This window comes from Diaphorina citri, unplaced genomic scaffold (genome assembly GCF_000475195.1).
Source record: "Diaphorina citri unplaced genomic scaffold, Diaci psyllid genome assembly version 1.1 scaffold1410, whole genome shotgun sequence".
Taxonomy (NCBI): domain Eukaryota; kingdom Metazoa; phylum Arthropoda; class Insecta; order Hemiptera; family Psyllidae; genus Diaphorina; species Diaphorina citri.
Genome location: NW_007378836.1, coordinates 163,617 through 182,083, shown reverse-complemented (window position 1 = coordinate 182,083; position 18,467 = coordinate 163,617). Strand labels below are relative to the sequence as shown.

The window sequence follows — 18,467 nt, the reverse complement described above, 5'->3', positions numbered from 1 at the left end:
CATTTTCCATCCCAAAGCAAGAGCCTGCCGACCGAAAGAGGATAGGGCTGAAGGAGAGAGAAGCGAAGCCCTGTATTCTGGAATCGTCAGATGTCAAGGGAAATAGTTTGGATTTGTGAGGGAAATTATAGTCATTGCGATGGAAAGTGAGCAGGCAGACTAGAGCTACTCATAGAATTATATAGACGGGACAGAGTCACTTCCTGTGCGGGTTATGTTTGTGTCATAGGTTTAACTCTTCGGTCTTACGTGACTCTCTATTTGATAAACAAGAGAAGTACTTTCTTCAACCAAAGCACACCCTTCGGTTCTTCTGTGGTTTTATAATTAACTGTATTAGGAACCACACAGAACGGACCCCCTGAAATTTGTTCTCTCTTTATGTCGGACGTAAAGGGAACGATTGCTTTATCGTTTTTTTTCATCTACCGTTGTCCCGTAGGTCGCATTTTATACATCGTTTTAGTCTTACAGTCGGTCTCCTTAGTGTGATCATCTCGACTGACTCTAGACATGTGCCTTTACCGCTTCTGTTTCCTTCCTCCCCCGACATGACTCACAATCTTTCGTTCTCTCGTCGTCTCTTCTTATATAATATATGGATATATAGGGATCCATCAATTCATGCGAACAGCGCTAGATGAAGTTAGGATAAAGTCCGCCCCGGGCGGAAATTGAACTCGCGATCTAGCGCTTACAAAGTAGATGCGCGCTACCAACCAAGCTAACCAGGCTGGCTATTTCAGATTGCTTAATGCGAGAGTTAAATTTAAACCGAGTTTAAACTAACTTTGTGGCCCCTGGCCTTAATCTATTCTTGTTCCTCTCTTGGTGGATTTCACCAATGACTTAGTGAGAAATTTCACTAATGGCAAAAAATTTCATGATCCAAAAAGGAGTTTTTAATGATCCAAAAGGGAGTTTTTAATGATCCAAAGGGGAGTTTTTAATGATCCAAAAGGGAGTTTTTAATGATCCAAAAGGGAGTTTTTAATGATCCAAAAGGGAGTTTTTAATGATCCAAAAGGGAGTTTTTAAGTACTCTTCCTTTTCGGAGGATTAAAAATTCTCCCATTAGTGAAATCTCTATAATTAAGTCATCGGTGAAATCCACCATCTATCTTATACAGATTGTTGAATATATAAATCTCTCTCTCTGTGTTGTACAGGGTGTATGCAGTTGATCCTGGTGATTTCTCACATGACCGGGGCTCGAACCCAGCTCCCCATATTGAATCACATGCGAATATTTGCCTCCTCCTATTTGTTCATCTCTGGGTTTGGTCACTTCTATTACATGTGGCATCGGCCTGACAGCGGACTGGTGCGATATCTTCAGGTAAATAATTCAATTCAATTTTCAATTTTTTGATAAACCTTTATTTTTATTGTTTATAATTTTGTTTACGATACAATATAAGTACATTAATAAGTACATAATTACAATTGGTCTTCATAATGGTACATAACTTATATACTATGTAGGTTTGTAGGTATAGGTACATATGTAAACAAAGTAGGTTTTTAGGGTCAGGTTCTCTTCCTCCATTAGGTTAAGCCTGAGTCGGAGGAGGAGAGTTCTATGACTATTATTGTATTTTATACAAAGGTGGGTATGAGTTTAGAGATATATTTTCCTAAACATTATAATAAAGATAATATTAATAATAATGATAGTAAAAAAAAGAAAAAAATAATAATAATAAATCATGATTATATTGCTTATTTATACTGCTCACATAGGACTGAAAAGTCCCTTTGATTGTTTATACGTGACCTGAAAAAGTCATGGAATCTGATAATCGGCCAAAAAGTTATGGAAAATCGTGAACATTTAAAGAAAACCTGGAAAAGTCATGGGAGTAGCAATTTTCCATTGACGTGACTTCTGAACAAGTACGGAAAATTCTTCCTTTTCTATTCCAGGTCTTGTTTCGTCTCAACGGGATCACAATTCTGTGTTGTGTGGCCATGAATCGCCCGTACCAGTTCTACCACTTCGTCCCGCTGGTTACCTTCTGGTTCTCCCTACTCTATTTGATCCTCCAGGTAAGCAACCTCCGTGGCCGAGTGGTTATCACACTAGGCTTGCACGCCGGAGGTCCCGGGTTCGATTCCCGGCGGGGCCGAGGTTTTTTCGGCTCTGTGTTTGGAGTTCGGGGTGCACTCAGCCTCGTGGGAACAAGTGAGTAGCTACTTTAATCGAGTAGCGACCAGTGGCGGTGTTACCAGAGTAAAAAGAAAAATTATAGGTACCTACCTATGTTTTTTTTTTATATTCATGTGCTGAGGCGGTTGCAGCGGAAAGATTGGAGTCGTGAAAAGCGGGCCGCGGTGGCCAGTTCTACCACTTCGTCCCGCTGGTTACCTTCTGGTTCTCCCTACTCTATTTGATCCTCCAGGTAAGCAACCTCCGTGGCCGAGTGAGTATCACACTAGGCTTGCACGCCGGAGGTCCCGGGTTCGATTCCCGGCGGGGTCGAGGTTTTTTCGGCTCTGTGTTTGAAGTTCGGGGTGCACTCAGCCTCGTGGGGACAAGTGAGTAGCTACTTTAATCGAGTAGCGACCAGTGGTGGTATTACCAGAGTAAAAAGAAAAGTTAAAAAGAAAAACTACCTATGTTTTTTTTTTACATTCATGTGCTGAGGCGGGTGCAGCGGAAAGATTGGAGTCGTGAAAAGTGGGCCGCGGTGACAACAACTTTGAGAAGCACTGTATTAGATGTTATGTAAAGACAATATTCAACTACTAAAGTTATTGGTTTTACCATGTTGTTTCAAAAGAAACGAGCGATGATAAATATGATGATTGAATAAATGAAAGACTTGTAATACTGTGATACCCAGAAAGTTGTGAAAAAGCTCTCTGCTTTACCACAAAGATTCATGATTTGATTTGATCTTCCAGGTACCTCCCCGGGGTAATGGTAACGCGCGTTATCTGTACGTGAGCATCAAACTATTGGTGCTGTTCGGACTGGTCGCTGTGCTGTATATTTCTGAGGTGAGGGATCTGATTTTTGATGGCATGTTCTAAGGAGTATAAGACCCATAGGCATCAGTGATGGCATGTTCTAAGGAGTATAGGACGCATAGGCATCAGTGATGGCATGTTCTAAGGAGTATAAGTCCCATAGGCATCAGTGATGGCATGTTCTAAGGAGTATAAGACCCATAGGCATCAGTGATGGCATGTTCTAAGGAGTATAAGACTCATAGGCATCAGTGATGGTATGTTCCAAGGAGTATAAGACCCATAGGCATCAGTGATGGCATGTTCTAAGGAGTATAAGTCCCATAGGCATCAGTGATGGCATGTTCTAAGGAGTATAAGACCCATAGGCATCAGTGATGGTATGTTCTAAGGAGTATAAGACCCATAGGCATCAGTGATGGTATGTTCTAAGGAGTATAAGACCCATAGGCATCAGTGATGGCCTGGCTTTTTCCTATCCTGTCTTCCTTCTCTCTTCGATTTCGGGACGATAAGACCATAGCAGTTACAGTTCCCTCAGTCAAACCTCTTTTTTTTTTTTAAAAAAAAAATAATAATATGGTAAGCAAAACAAAGAAGTGTCGTAGGGAATATGTTTGGTAACAAATATCGTCGCTACCAGTAGAGAGTCCACCGTCAAGATTAGAATAAACTAGATTTTACTATCTATTACTGAAGTTATGAGGAAGTTTTTTTTTTCCAAGTCTAAACTGAAAACGAGAAAAAATATTTACTAAAGGAAGGAAAGTAATATGTATTTCACAAAATTTTCGTTCCGACTAAATGCAAAGGTTCAGCCATTGATCCGTGTGTGTCTATCTGTAAACAAAATATCTCAAGAACGGTATGAGCTAGAGACTTAAAATTTGGTATGTAGTCCACAAATGTGACAAGGATGCAACACGAAACTTTTGATTAAAATCGGTGATACGGTTGGCGGCATTTTGGCGGGTTTTATATATATATATTTTTTTTTTTTTTTTAACACTAAGTAAGTACTTCTTTGTCTTCGCCATTTCCCGTGTACAGACTCAATCAGCTCTAACTAGTGTGATTCCTCTGGGCTGACATTTGATTTTGGCTACAAATTTTACGAGTGGATGCCCTTTGCACTCTACCTTTGCTATTTCTTTAGCAAGGGAAATTCAGGCTGGTATTCTCCTTGTTTAAAGTCCCCCAGCCAGACACACCAAGGACTTATGTCAAATTAATATTTTGTGTCTTCTTGGCTTCCACAGAACCAACTTCTTCATGAAAGAGAACAAATATTATTCTCAAGTGTCATTCTGGCTTCCAATTGGATATGTGTTTGTATTGGGCGTGTTCTTCACTGAGGACAGCAGATATATTAAGATACTCAATCGAGATCAGACGGACGAGTGGAAAGGTAGGTACTATATTAAAAGGGAGTTTAGGTTTGATAAAGGGAACTGTAACTGCTAAGGTCTTATCGTCCCGAAAGCGAAGAGAGAAGAAAGTCAGGATAGGAGAAAGCCAGCCGTTCCGAGAACGAACCCTACTTTTACCTTCACTGAGGACAGCAGATATATTAAGATACTCAATCGAGATCAGACGGACGAGTGGAAAGGTAGGTACTATATTAAAAGGGAGTTTTTAATTAGGTTTCATAGAGGGAACTGTAACTGCTAAGGTCTTATCGTCCCGAAAGCGAAGAGAGAAGGAAGTCAGGATAGGAGAAAGCCAGCCGTTCCGAGAACGAACCCTACTTGTATACTGAAAAGTCCCTTTACTCCAGCAGTAGGCTACTACTATTATTGTGGTCAAATTCTCAAATTATATTGAGGATAAAATTCCATACCCTCGGCTGGGATTGAACCCACGCCCTCCTGTTCACCAGGCGAACGCCTTGACCACTACACCACCGAGGTAGTTTTTGTGTTCGACTTGTAGGGAGGAAAATAAATAAATGTGTAGGTACATTAATGTAAATGAAAAATCTCTGATCTCATTTTTTCTTTGGGATAATGTTCGTTCTCGGAACGGCTGGCTTTCTCCTATCCTGTCTTCCTTCTCTCTTCGATTTCGGGACGATAAGACCATAGCGGATACAGTTCCTCTGTCAAACCTCTTTAAAAAAATAATAATAATATGGTAAGCTAAACAAAGAAGTGTCGTAGGGAATATGTTTGGTAACAAATATCATCGCTACCAGTAGAGAGTCCACCGTCAAGATTAGAATAAACTAGATTTTTACTATCTATTACTCAAGTAATGAGGAAGATTTTTTCTTCAGGTATTTTTCGAGAAGGTATTTGTTACTCGTCCATGGAAAGCATTGTTCGTTACCACAGATGATGATATTCATGATTGGTGGACCAGATGGAAACTGGACAGATATAGGTGAGTAGCTAGGTGACCTTATAAACAACGAACCGTGGGTTCGAGTCCCAAACAAGGCATGGTATTTTTTTCGAAGAAATATCCCCTTTCATATTTCGGCAATAAGAGATGAGATAGGTATAACATAAAAAACTGGACAGATATAGGTGAGTAGCTAGGTGACCTTATAAACAACGAACCGTGGGTTCGAGTCCCAAACAAGGCATGGTATTTTTTTTCGAAGAAATATCCCCTTTCATATTTCGGCAATAAGAGATGAGTTAGGTATAACTTAGAAAACACAATACCTACTTTATTAACCATTTTGTTCTTTTTTGTATCTAAATGTTGTCCCTTTTTCATCGTTTTATACGGAATTTCAATTATTTCAACTTTCGATTATTTCATCTACCCTCGGTCCCAATTAGTTGAAATAATCGAGGTTCTACTGTATTTTTATTTTCGTAGTTGGTACGTCTTGGGCATCATTCTTCATTTGTTCATAAGTCCTTCCTCTTAAGATGTCTGTCAGCATACCAAACTTCCTTCTTCCCCTCGATCTACAATACCTACTTTATTAACCATTTTGTACCTACTTTACCTAATACAATACCTACTTTATTAACCATTTTGTTCTTTTGTATCTAAATCTTGTCCCTTTTTCATCGTTTTATACGGAATTTCAATTATTTCAACTTTCGATTATTTCAACTACCCTCGGTCCCCATTAGTTGAAATAATCGAGGTTCTACTGTACTTTTATTTTCGTAGTTGGTATGTTTTTGTTTTGATGCAGTGTGTAAAATGGTTGTTTTAAACACCCGTAAAAAATCTAAATCTTGTTTCTCATTTTCAGTTTCCTGTACGGCTGTGTATTCAGTCTGAGTTTGATTCTCATCCAGAAGTTCAACCTGATTGATGACAACACCTATTCCAATCTGTTCTCCACCAAAGTCACCCTGGTAGCTCTGTTTGTAGCGATAGGCGCTATTTGTCTCAACTCAACATTCGCTATGCTCTGTAGCGAAGCGGAGTGCACAGAACTGCACTCCTACACTGTGATAATACCGGTGAGTGAAGCAACGTTGTGCGTGGTTACTATCCGGATGGGTGACCAAGGGCCACATGGACTTATTTTCCCTGTGAAGTTCATTATTATTATTATTATTATTTCTTTTTACTTTCCTTATCCTTTCAAAGTCTGGGTGAGGGACTATAAACAGAGAGTAGATCAGCGTCTAGCTAGGGGACTATAAACAGAGAGTAGACTAGCCCAAATTTCCTCACGCTATATCAATAGCGAAGGTTGAGTTATATTCTACCATTCTGACCCTGAAGCAATCAGTCAAGTTCCTTTATGAAGAACCGACCCCCATGTACATTGTCATTAGTTCCCTGGGAAAACTAGGGCTCATACTTACCTACTTTTACCTCTGTGATAGGTAAGTACTTCCAAGAGGGTGGATAGAGGGATCTGTAACACCAGAGGTCTTATCTTCCCGAAATTGAAGAGAGCCCAAGAGGTGCTACGAACCCCGTGCAGGGTGGAAATTTTCTAACCAAACTTTTCCGTTCTTGGATAGGCATGGATGTAATCCCGAGGCATGGCCAAACTTGTAGAAAAGGCATGGCCGAACTTGTAGAAAATAATAAAAAATACGGTCGCGCTGCGCGCTCCCTATATCAAACTAAAAACATAAACGAAACTCAAAATGTTGGTCGAGAGCGGAACATTTCACTCCCGCAGTCTCTGCACTCTGTGTATTTCTAATGGAGATTTTAGCGATCAAAAATTGATCATATCTCAGGATTGGTGTAGATTTTCGCAAAATCCTTTCTTATTGCACACTAGACCATAATAGGAATATTCCTACCAAATTTCAGCTTTCTAGGTGTTGTGGTTCAGGAGATAGAGCGATCAGTGTGTGAAATGTGAATGGATCTTGATTTTATAATATAAGATTGCTTACTTTATTTTCTTACTATCTTCATGTTTTCCCGTGTACAGACGGGGTCGGCGTTCTTCGTCAGCCTCTTAGTCAGCCCTAGCTAGGGTGATTGCTTTGGGCTGACATTTGGTTTTAGCTACAAATTTACGAGTGGATGCCCTTCGCACTCAACCTTTGCTACTTCTTCGTTTTTTCCCCTGTCTACCTAAACTGGTCCTTGTGATAAGTCCGGTTAACCTGATTGATTGAAATAATGAAAATGAAAATCCAATGTTGATTTGGAATTAACTCCTAATGAGGAGTTAAATTTTATTTTGTTTTACAAATAATTTACCACGTGTATAAATCGCTATGTACATACCGTATATTGAAAGAACAATACATTATTTATGATCCATTTACTATTTATTTACACTATTTTGTTTTATTTAAATAAAAAAAAAACTTCGTAAATTAAATTGCAAGAACAAAGGGAGTTTCAAGTTTTTAACGCCACAGTTTCAACTCTTGTTAAAGTTAGCTTGTCTGTCTGTATGTGTTTCACCCAAACTCTCGAACGCCAGTCTGGTTAGCTTGGAGGGTAGCGCATCTGCCTTGTAAGCGCTAGGTCACGGGTTCGATTCCCGCCCGGGGCGGATTTCATCCTGAACGGATAATGTTCCGGGAACGGCTGACTTTCTCCTATCTCCTGTCTTTGTTCTCTCTTCGATTTTGGGACAGGAAGACCTTAGCAGTTACAGTTCCCTCTGTCAAACCTCTAAGAAAAATTATATGCACCTCCTAAACTTTAATTCCAATTATCTCGAAACGAGGTAATTGTGTTGTCCGCTCTAGTCTTAATTCTAAATCATTACATGAAAGTAAAATCAAATCAAGAATGATAATAAACTGAACATTAAACAAATTAGGTAGGTACACATATATAGGTACTGATTTTCTCTAATCACGATCGAATAAACTACGGGCTAAAAAATTCCCGGAGGGACGGGCCCAGCTTGTTGTGTATGGGGTGCTAAGGCTAAGCTAGTAGAAATCTTCTTCGTTAAACTTGGACGTTGTCGATTGCTGATTCATAATTTGATCTTGACTCTGGTACATGTCTGCAATCTGGAATACAAATAAAACATCTGTGTCGTAGCATGCCCATCCCGTAGTATTCCCTCATCAGATGAGCGATAAGACACACAATACTATCCATTTAGATCAGGGGTTTTCAACTAGCGGTCCGCGGGCCACGTGGCCCGCCAGACCATTTTCGCGGCCCGCGAAGCTTTTTGAGATTTGTACAAAATACATTTGGGTAATGTAAAAAGAGCTACAATTGGAGATTACTTTTGAAAAATGTCGCCTGCGGCGCTCAAAATTCGATCGGACTGCATTTCTGAAAAGTTTGGAGGAGGGGGGTATTTATTTTCCAGATTGCTCTTTCAGGTGCGATAAATTTACTTAGGTTGAACTCATCAAGACAGACTAGTTTGGCGAGGCAAAATGTCTTCTAGGTTTCAAATGACAGTAAGTAGGGTTGACGAACTTAATCAACTCTACTGTACCTAATATGTACTGAGGAGCAATTATGACTTTTAGACATACAGTCCAAGAAGACATAATTTCCAGATCTGTCTGTCTACCCTGTGATCAAAGGAACTTTGGTGCATTTCAAGAGAGAATTTAAAGATTATGTTCATAATTGTACATATATTCTGAGAAGTACTTGTGTACGTAGGTACTTACAAGCAAACCGATTATCGTGGATAAACAACAAGCTCAACAACGTCTCGCGTCAGAAGGATAAACAAGACCGGATTAACGTCAAGCCACATCTTCGACCGTGTAGATTCGACTTGAAAGTTCTTTTCTATACAATTTTTATTAAGTTCATTACAAACAGTAGTACGGGAGATTTTCCTATAAAGGAATATAAATCATTTTTTATTAAGAAAATGCTCCCAAGAAGTGAGAGGCAGCAGAAGACGGTGGTGCTGGAGGAGAAAGAAAAAAATTAAATCAGTTTTCAAATTAAATTTCTCCTCACCTTCTTCTTCCTTTTCCCTCATTCCTCCTCTTCTCTAGTTCTTCTGCTTCTCTTTTCATTAAAAGTTTTACGATATGGCTGTCAAATAGAATGCTATGTAAGCTGGGGAGTTTTTGACTTTGTCGTATATGTCAGGGACATTAGCCTTGTTTCTTATGTGCTCCACATCCCCGGTATGTTGGCTTGTTTGTGTGATCTTTATCAGGAGAGGGACTCCAGTATCCAGCAGCTTTCCTCTATGTAGGGGTTGTATTTGTAGGACACTTGAGGGAGATGATATTGCAGGATTTGCTGGATTATGGTCAAGTACTCCTGTTTAGGACAATGGTCATCTTGTGGGAGTAGTTCGTCTAGTTCTAGTGCACTGGGGAAGTGTTTGAGGATGACTTGAAAACCTTTGCATTTGAAAAAAATAAAAAAAAAAAAAAAAAAAAAAAAAAAAAAAAAAACATAAACTTACAATGCCCTGAGCAGCCTTATGGACGGGGGAGAGGGATAGGTCGGCGCATTTGATTTCCCACACCGTGGTGGCATCGAACCAGTGGTCTGGCGCTAAGGAGGCGTCGCACAGGTAGTAGGACTTCGGCTGAGGTATGATGTGGGGCTTGAAGTGTTCCGAATGTTTCTGGAGATCTTCGTCACTGAATCCGGTACCAATCTGAAATCAAACACATTTTTTAAGAGGTTTGACAGAGAGAATTCTAACTGCTATGGTCTTATCGTCCCGAAATCGAAGAGAGAAGGGAGACAGGACAGGAGAAAGCCAGCCGTTCCGAGAACGAACATTATCCCAGCAGGATAAAATCCGCCCGCGGCCTAGCGCTTACAAGGTTAGTAGGACTTCGGCTGAGGTATGATGTGGGGCTTGAAGTGTTCCGAATGTTTCTGGAGATCTTCGTCACTGAATCCGGTACCAATCTAAAATCAAACACATTTTTGATTCGCGTGCCAACTTTACATCTGAAGTGCAGAAAATTTTCGCTCTCGGTTAACGTAAGAATTTCAATTGTTCTAGATCGTTTTCGAGTGCCATTTTTTGCATAGACAATTATTTTTGTGTGCTTAATACATTGGTGATCTTGGTTTTTACCTAACTTTACAGGATGGTGCTTTTTTGAACGTTTTTTCAAAAAGTTCCTCCTCGCCAAAATATTTCGAGATTTTGGCCAGTTAATTTTTCCCTTTCGAAACAACAATCTACAAACAGCGGTGTTAGACGGTCTGGTGGGATTGAGCTATCGTTTGATGCGGTAGCTTGATCATGGGAGACGCGACGGGTGGTGGGGATGGAGACCCGCCAGACTTGAGGAGTATGCAGACACAGATATTCATGTGCTGAGGCGGGTGCAGCGGAAAGATTGTGAAAAGTTGGCCGCGGTGGCAACAACTTTGAGAAGCACTGTATTAGATGTTATGTAAAGACAATATTCAACTACTAAAGTTATTGGTTTTACCATGTTGTTTCAAAAGAAACGAGCGATGATAAATATGATGATTGAATAAATGAAAGACTTGTAATACTGTGATAGCCACAAAGTTGTAAAAAAGCTCTCTGCTTTACCACAAAGATTCATCATTTGATTTGATCTTCCAGGTACCTCCCCGGGGTAATGGTAACGCGCGCTATCTGTACGTGAGCATCAAACTATTGGTGCTGTTCGGACTGGTCGCTGTGAAAAAAAAAAAAAAAAAAAAAAAAAAAAAAAAACAGCTCTCCAAGACTTGTGTACATTTATATGCAACTCCTAAACTTTAATTCCAATTATCTCGAAACGAGGTAGAGATGTATACGAGTAAGTATTTTACTTGTAAAGTACCGGTTCTAATTTGGATGTAATCAATTACTTAAAAAAAGTAATTGCTTTATCGCGAGTCGCGCGATGAGTACAAGTCTACAGTCTACAAGGTACAAAGTACAAACCAATTACAAAAGAACCGATTACTAAATAATGTGATTACATTAGGAAGAGAGGGAAAGGGGAAGTCTAGCAGACAGACTCATGGCGCTTGGCCCTGGGGGGGGGGGGGGGGTAAGGGGGAGAGAGAGAGAGCGTGCCAGAGAGGTATTCGTAAGTTCTCGGTTTGATTCGGTTATATCTAACGAGTAAAAGTAATTGGATTACAACGACTATTTTGTACTCGGTTCTCGAAAAGTAATCAACTACTTTTTACCGGTTCTCGAAAATACCAAGTACTACCCATCTCTAAAACGAGGTATGTGCTGTCCGTTCTTCCTCTTGACCCCTCATATGTTATACACAAAGCAAGATCTAATAGAAAGATTCGTTCTTGAAACTTAGCACACCTATGGGACCTTTGGTCCCTACGCCTAATGCCAGCCAATCACTATCAAGTAGACCTGACAGGTACACCTGATCAGGTCCGTCTGTAACGCCTACCTGATAAGGAGTGGCTGGACTAACACCCTAAATCCGCCCCGGGCGGGAATCGAACCCGCGGCCTAGCGCTTACAAGGCAGACGCACTACCAACTAAGCTAACTAGGCTGGCAGGGATCTTTTTTCTTTCTTTTCTTAAAGTTTAAATTTTGCTTTGGAAACCAGGGGCAAAGTCTCAAGTCGTAACAAGTGAACTATTCAATAACAATATTTACCTTTAACACTCTCATCCAGGAACTCCTGGACCTTATCCATGTCCGTGGTGTCCAGATTCGTAGCGAACACAAACTGGCCTTCCCTATGTTGGAAGTTCGCCCTGAGTAGTTCGCGCCGTTTGTAGAACGGTTCTCGTACCAACGGTTCCCCGTTTAGATACAGGAGGTCGAATAGGAACACGCACACCTGCACTGTGATGTCCGCCTCTACGGCGTCCTGAGGGAAGAGAAGACGGGAATTGCATTGTGATGGAAAATGGAAAGTTATGGAAAAAAATCTGGTGTGAACATCACACGACTTTCCTTATCCTAATGAATGATGCTTATACCCTAAAATTTTATAACATCTCTAACCGTTTAGTCGGTATAGCTGAAAACCGCCAAAAAAACGGTCAAAATACCGCCAACCGCAGCACCTATCTCAACAAAACGTTTTGAGTTGCATCCTTGTCACATTTGTGAACTACATACCAAATTTCAAGTCTCTAGCTCTTACCGTTCTCGAGATATTTTGTTGACAGACAAATAAGGCGTCCACAGCTCTGTGGAACTTCCTTATATTTCTGTTCATATTCATACCTATAGGCATCAGTGATGGTATGTTCTAAGGAGCATAATAAGGCGTCCACAGCTCTGTGGAACTTCCTTATATTTCTGTTTATATTCATACCCATAGGCATCAGTGATGGTATGTTCTAAGGAGTATAAGACCCATAGTCATCAGTGATGGTATGTTAAGGCGTATAAGACCCATAGGCATCAGTGATGGTATGTTATAAGGAGTATAAGGCCCATAGGCATCAGTGATGGCATGTTCTAAGGAGCATAAGACCTGAGACTACAGCTTTTCCAATGTTTGTCTCAAAGCATGCCCGGAGAGTTAGTAGACTAGTGTTGGATTTCACCAATATTTATTCAGTCATTAGAACTCCTGTTGAGCTAACAGCCAGTTAAGTTCCATTGAATTTGTATTGGCTTAACAGGGCTGTTAAGCTAACGGGCTGTTTGAAGCTGGAAAGAAGGTTGGTGAAATCCACACTATGCCGATGTTTGAATAACCAATCAAGGTCAGAAGGGGCAAAGACCTAAGATGTTAGTCCCCTCTTAAAATAAATAAGGTCAGAGAGGGAGTGTGATCACGAAACTTATCGGTGACGTCTTAGGTTCCAACTCATCCCATCGCTGTTATCGCTATCTCTTCTGTGGTTCGATGACATGAGTTGTGGCTTCGGATCGTCCTATCTTAGCCTTGTGATCTAGGCTTCGGTTCTGATGATGTCAAACTTTGGGCCCTGCTACACTAGTGCAGTACAGTTCAAAAAAATACTGAATTTTTTCAGAAGGTACTGAGTGTGTATAAAACTCAGTAGTAATGGTACACAATAACCTAGGTATGGGTACCCGGTACTCATTATGATGGTGACGGGGGTTCGTGAGATTAAATCCGGGTACCCAAGTGGTACGCGGGCTGAAAAAGGTTGGGAACCGCTGCTCTAAACAGAAAGTAACCGGTTGACATGCCAGCCTAGTCAACTTTGAGGGTAGCGTGTCTGCCTTGAAAGTGCTAGGTCGATTCCCACCCTTGATCAAACTTTATTTTGTACCTATGTATAATTGTATACATTATGTTACCATTTGTAAATATTTATTCTGTAAATAAAGTTTGATCTAATCGTTTAATAATAATTCCCGCCCGGGCCGGATTTTATCCTAAACCAGATAAGATTCGTTCTCGGAACGGTTGACTTTCTCCTATCCTATCTTTCTTCTCTCTTCCCTTTCGGAACGATAAGACCATAGCAGTTACAGTTCCCTCTGTCAAACCTCTTGAAAACCGAGCAGCTATCAAATCCTCTTAAAAAATGATGATGATACGTAATGATACCATTTCATTTCATTTTTGTTCGCAGCTTCACGAGATTATGCTCACTCTAATGCCATTCTGTGTACCTCAAGATTCCAAAGCGGCTCTCACTACTGCCTGAGTATCCTGTTCTTAACTCTCTAGTGACGTGTTTCATATTCATCTGTGTTGCGCACGAGGTAAGTGATTGTGTCTGGAGGCCCGTTCGGAAAAAAATCGTGTCGTGTGTGGTTGAAACACCTAAACACTTTCATTTAAATGACATTGCCTACGGGACATTTGGAAAAAAATCGTGTCGCGTGTAGTTGGAACACTTCAACACTTTCATTTAAATGACATTGCCTACGGGACATTTGGAAAAAAATCGTGTCGTGTGTAGTTGGAACACCTAAACACTTTCATTTAAATGACATTGCCTACAGGACATGTGAAACTCACGCAAAGTGGGAAGACCCCAAGGCTAAAATCAGTAGACCGGAGGGCATAGAGCCTTTTGCTTTGAGCTGAAATTGAGCTCTATTCGTCACTTCCCTCAGACCTCTACATCAGCGATTTTCAACCCGGGGGTACGCGAGAGACCCTGTGGGGGTACGCGAGAAAAAATAAATCGTGTAATGAATCGCGGACAAAAGCAAATTTTGAATGTTGACGGCTTACTAGTGCAGTACAGTTCAAAAAAGTACTGAATTTTTTCAAAAGGTACTGAGTGTGTATAAAACTCAGTAGTAATGGTACACAAAAACCTAGTCAAAATTGACCAATCAAATGCCTTGAGACTATGCTTAGCACGAACTTAAGAGCCAGCATTTTGTTAATAAATATGGGTGTAAGTCTTTAGGCGGGCTTTTTGTGTGTGGGGTGCTAAGGCGAAGCTAGTAGAAATCTTCTTCGTTGAACTTGGACGTTGTCGATTGCTGATTCATAATTTGATCTTGACTCTGGTACATGTCTGCAATCTGGAATACAAATAAAACATCTGTGTTATAGCATGCCCATTCCGTAGTATGTCCCTCATCAGATGAGCGATAAGAGACACAATACTATCCATTTAGATCAGGGGTTTCCAACTAGCGGTCCGCGGGCCACGTGGCCCGACAGACCATTTTCGTGGCCCGCGCCCGCGAAGCTTTTTGAGCTTTGTACAAAATACATTTGGGTAATGTAAAAAGAGCTACACTTGGAGAATACTTTTGAAAAATTTCGCCTGCAGCGCTCAAAATTTGATCGGACTGCATTTCTGAAAAGTTTGGAGGGGGGAGGAAGGGGTGCTCCCCTATGTAGATATGTGGCCCGCGAAGTACCTCCCAATGTAGCATGTGGCCCGCATACACATGGAAGTTGGAAACCCCTGATTTAGATTCTCATTCAGGTGCTGGGTTTAACACGAGAACACCAGAAAGTAACCGGATGAAATGCCAGCCTGGTTAGCTTGGTGGGTAGCGTAAGTGCCTTGTAAGCGCTAGGCCGCGGGTTCGATTCCCGCCCGGCGCGGATTTTATCCTGAACGGATGTTTTTGTTTTCGGAACGGCTGGCTTTCTCCTATCCTGTCTTCCTTCTCTCTTCGATTTCGTGATCATAAGACTTTAGCATTTACAGTTCCCGCTATCAAACCTCTAAAAAAATAACAATAATAATAATTAAAAAAAAAATAGTAATACTTCATAATAATGTAAAAAAAGGTCACCAGACCTTAGCACAGTTACACAGTGATGTTAAACCTCAGAAGTGCAATTTTTCTGTCAACTCTGGGAATCGAACCCGAGAATTTCTGCGTGGCAACCAGTTATTTACCTGTCTAGCAGAGGTTGCATCTTCCACCGCTTTATCTTCACGAATTCGTAGAAACCTGGGAAACCGCAACGAAATGCCTTTCTCTGGATCCACCTGGGAAGAATGGGAGACATAAAACATGAAATAACGTTCCTGCCTGCCAGCCTAGTTAGCTTAGTTGGCAGTGCGTCTGCCTTGTAAGCGCTAGGCGAGTACCACCACATCTAACGTGTCTCCTACACCTTCCAGATAGTCCTTCTTCAGTAGGAATCACTTACCTTACACAGAGATTGGAACTCTTCATTCTCGGGATCATAGCAAGCCAGTAGGAATCCCCCGTACAGACCTGTCCTCTTGCCCCGGCCCAAAGGAGTAAAGGGACTTTTCAGTCCTATGCGAGCAGTATAAATAACCACTATTATTATTATTATTATTATTATTCTCTTCTGTTCTCAGATACTGAGCTACATCGTAGTGCGCAACATTAGCGGTAGATTGCGCACGCGCTACTCTTCTCTGTTTGCGGGACTGGGCCGCATCTCCCTAGAATTGTACATCACCCAGATTCACCACAGAACTGCACTCCTACACTGTGATAATACCGGTGAGTGAAGCAACGTTGTGCGTGGTTACTATCCGGATGGGTGACCAAGGGCCATTAGTCCCCGAGCCAGACCAAGCTGGTTGTCTAGTTAACAGCAAGTTATATTCTATTCTCTTTTCAGATACTGAGCTACATCGTGGTGCGCAACATTAGCGGTAGATTGCGCACGCGCTACTCTTCTCTGTTTGCGGGTCTGGGCCGCATCTCCCTAGAATTGTACATCACCCAGATTCATATCTTTACATCGGCAGATACACACGGTATATTAACACTACTGCCTGAGTATCCTGTTCTTAACTCTCTAGTGACGTGTTTCATATTCATCTGTGTTGCGCACGAGGTAAGTGATTGTGTCTGCAGGCCCGTTCTGAAAAAAATCGTGTCGTGTGTCGTTGGAACACTTAAACACTTTCATTTAAATGACATTGCCTACGGGACATTTGGAAAAAAAATCGTGTCGTGTGTAGTTGAAACACTTAAACACTTTCATTTAAATGACATTGCCTACGGGACATTTGGAAAAAAAATCGTGTCGTGTGTGGTTGGAACACTTAAACACTTTCATTCAAATGACATTGCCTACGGGACATTTGGAAAAAAAAATCGTGTCGTGTGTCGTTGGAACACCTAAACACTTTCATTTAAATGACATTGCCTACGGGACATTTGGAAAAAAATCGTGTCGTGTGTAGTTGGAACACCTAAACACTTTCATTTAAATGACATTGCCTACGGGACATTTGGAAAAAAAATCGTGTCGTGTGTGGTTGGAACACTTTGAATTACATTGCCTACAGGACATGTGAAACTCACGCCAAGTGGGAAGACCCTAAGGCTAAAAACAGTAGACCGGAGGGCATAGAGCCTTTTGCTTTGAGCTCTATTCGTCACTTCCCTCAGACCTCTACATCAGCGGTTTTCAACCGGGGGTACGCGAGAGACCCTGTGGGGGTACGCGAGAGACCCTGTGGGGGTACGCGATAAAAAATAAATTGTGTAATGGCGGACATAAGGAAATTTTGAATTTTGACGGCTTAGGTACTAGTGTCGTAATAATCTGGGGAATGGTGAAATGACAAGTCTGGCGGTATCTGAGTATCCTGTTCTTAACTCTCTAGTGACGTGTTTCATATTCATCTGTGTTGCGCACGAGGTAAGTGATTGTGTCTGCAGGCCCGTTCGGAAAAAAATCGTGTCGTGTGTCGTTGGAACACTTAAACAATTTCATTTAAATGACATTGCCTACGGGACATTTGGAAAAAAATCGTGTCGTGTGTAGTTGGAACACCTAAACACTTTCATTTAAATGACATTGCCTACGGGACAAAATCGTGTCGTGTGTGGTTGGAACACTTAAACACTTTCATTCAAATGACATTGCCTACGGGACATTTGGAAAAAAATCGTGTCGTGTGTCGTTGGAACACTTAAACACTTTCATATAAATGATATTGCCTACGGGACATTTAGAAAAAAATCGTGTCGTGTGTGGTTGGAACACTTAAACACTTTCATTCAAATGACATTGCCTACGGGACATTTGGAAAAAAAAATCGTGTCGTGTGTGGTTCGAACACTTTGAATTACATTGCCTACAGGACATGTGAAACTCACGCAGAGTGGGAAGACCCTAAGGCTAAAAACAGTAGACCGGAGGGCATAGAGCCTTTTGCTTTGAGTTCTATTCGTCACTTCCCTCAGACCTCTACATCAGCGGTTTTCAACCCGGGGGTACGCGAGAGACCCTGTGGGGGTACGCGAGAAAAAATAAATCGTGTAATGAATCGCGGACAAAAGCAAATTTTGAATTTTGACGGCTTACTAGTGCAAAAAAGTACTGATTTTTTTCTAAATGTACTGAGTGTGTATAAAACTCAGTAGTAATGGTACACAATAACCTAGGTATGGGTACCCGGTACTCATTATGATGGTGACGGGGGTACGTGAGACTAAATCCGGGTACCCAAGGGGTACGCGGGCTGAAAAAGGTTGGGAACCGCTGCTCTAAACAGAAAGTAACCGGTTGGCATGCCAGCCTAGTCAACTTTGAGGGTAGCGTGACCGCCTTGACAGACCACACTCACCCGATCGAGCACCATGTGTCCGCGTTGCCTTCCGATTTCTCCACAGAATTCCGATAGGCGAGGAACGCGTCGTGGACTTTGCCCACGGCAGCAAAACACCGGCCTAGCAGGTACAGGGATTGTCCGGACTTGGGATCTGCCTCGATAGACTTCTGCAGACAGTGGATGGCGAGCGTTTCACGATGAGACTTCTCCCCTAGCGTGTCGATACAGTGG

The 18,467-nt window shown here is 41.5% G+C and overlaps 1 protein-coding gene and 1 long non-coding RNA gene across 2 annotated transcripts in view; one reads left to right on the top strand and one right to left on the bottom strand.

The window, feature by feature from the left end:
- The window catches only part of LOC103515762 (N-acetylneuraminate 9-O-acetyltransferase), a gene marked incomplete in the record, with an annotated part of 30,181 nt that extends 12,857 nt beyond the window's left edge, over positions 1-17,324 (top strand). Inside the window, 7 exon segments of the mRNA XM_026828350.1 lie at positions 1,170-1,339; positions 1,927-2,049; positions 2,908-3,003; positions 5,249-5,355; positions 6,191-6,404; positions 16,289-16,551; positions 17,321-17,324. Coding sequence (XP_026684151.1) covers positions 1,170-1,339; positions 1,927-2,049; positions 2,908-3,003; positions 5,249-5,355; positions 6,191-6,404; positions 16,289-16,551; positions 17,321-17,324 — 977 coding nt within the window.
- On the bottom strand, positions 10,176-15,938 carry LOC113470139. The gene is made up of 2 exons (XR_003393309.1): positions 15,842-15,938; positions 10,176-10,233 (listed from the first exon to the last, which is right to left on the bottom strand). It is a non-coding gene; the product is annotated as an uncharacterized LOC113470139 (long non-coding RNA).
- Positions 17,325-18,467: the final 1,143 nt, after the last annotated feature.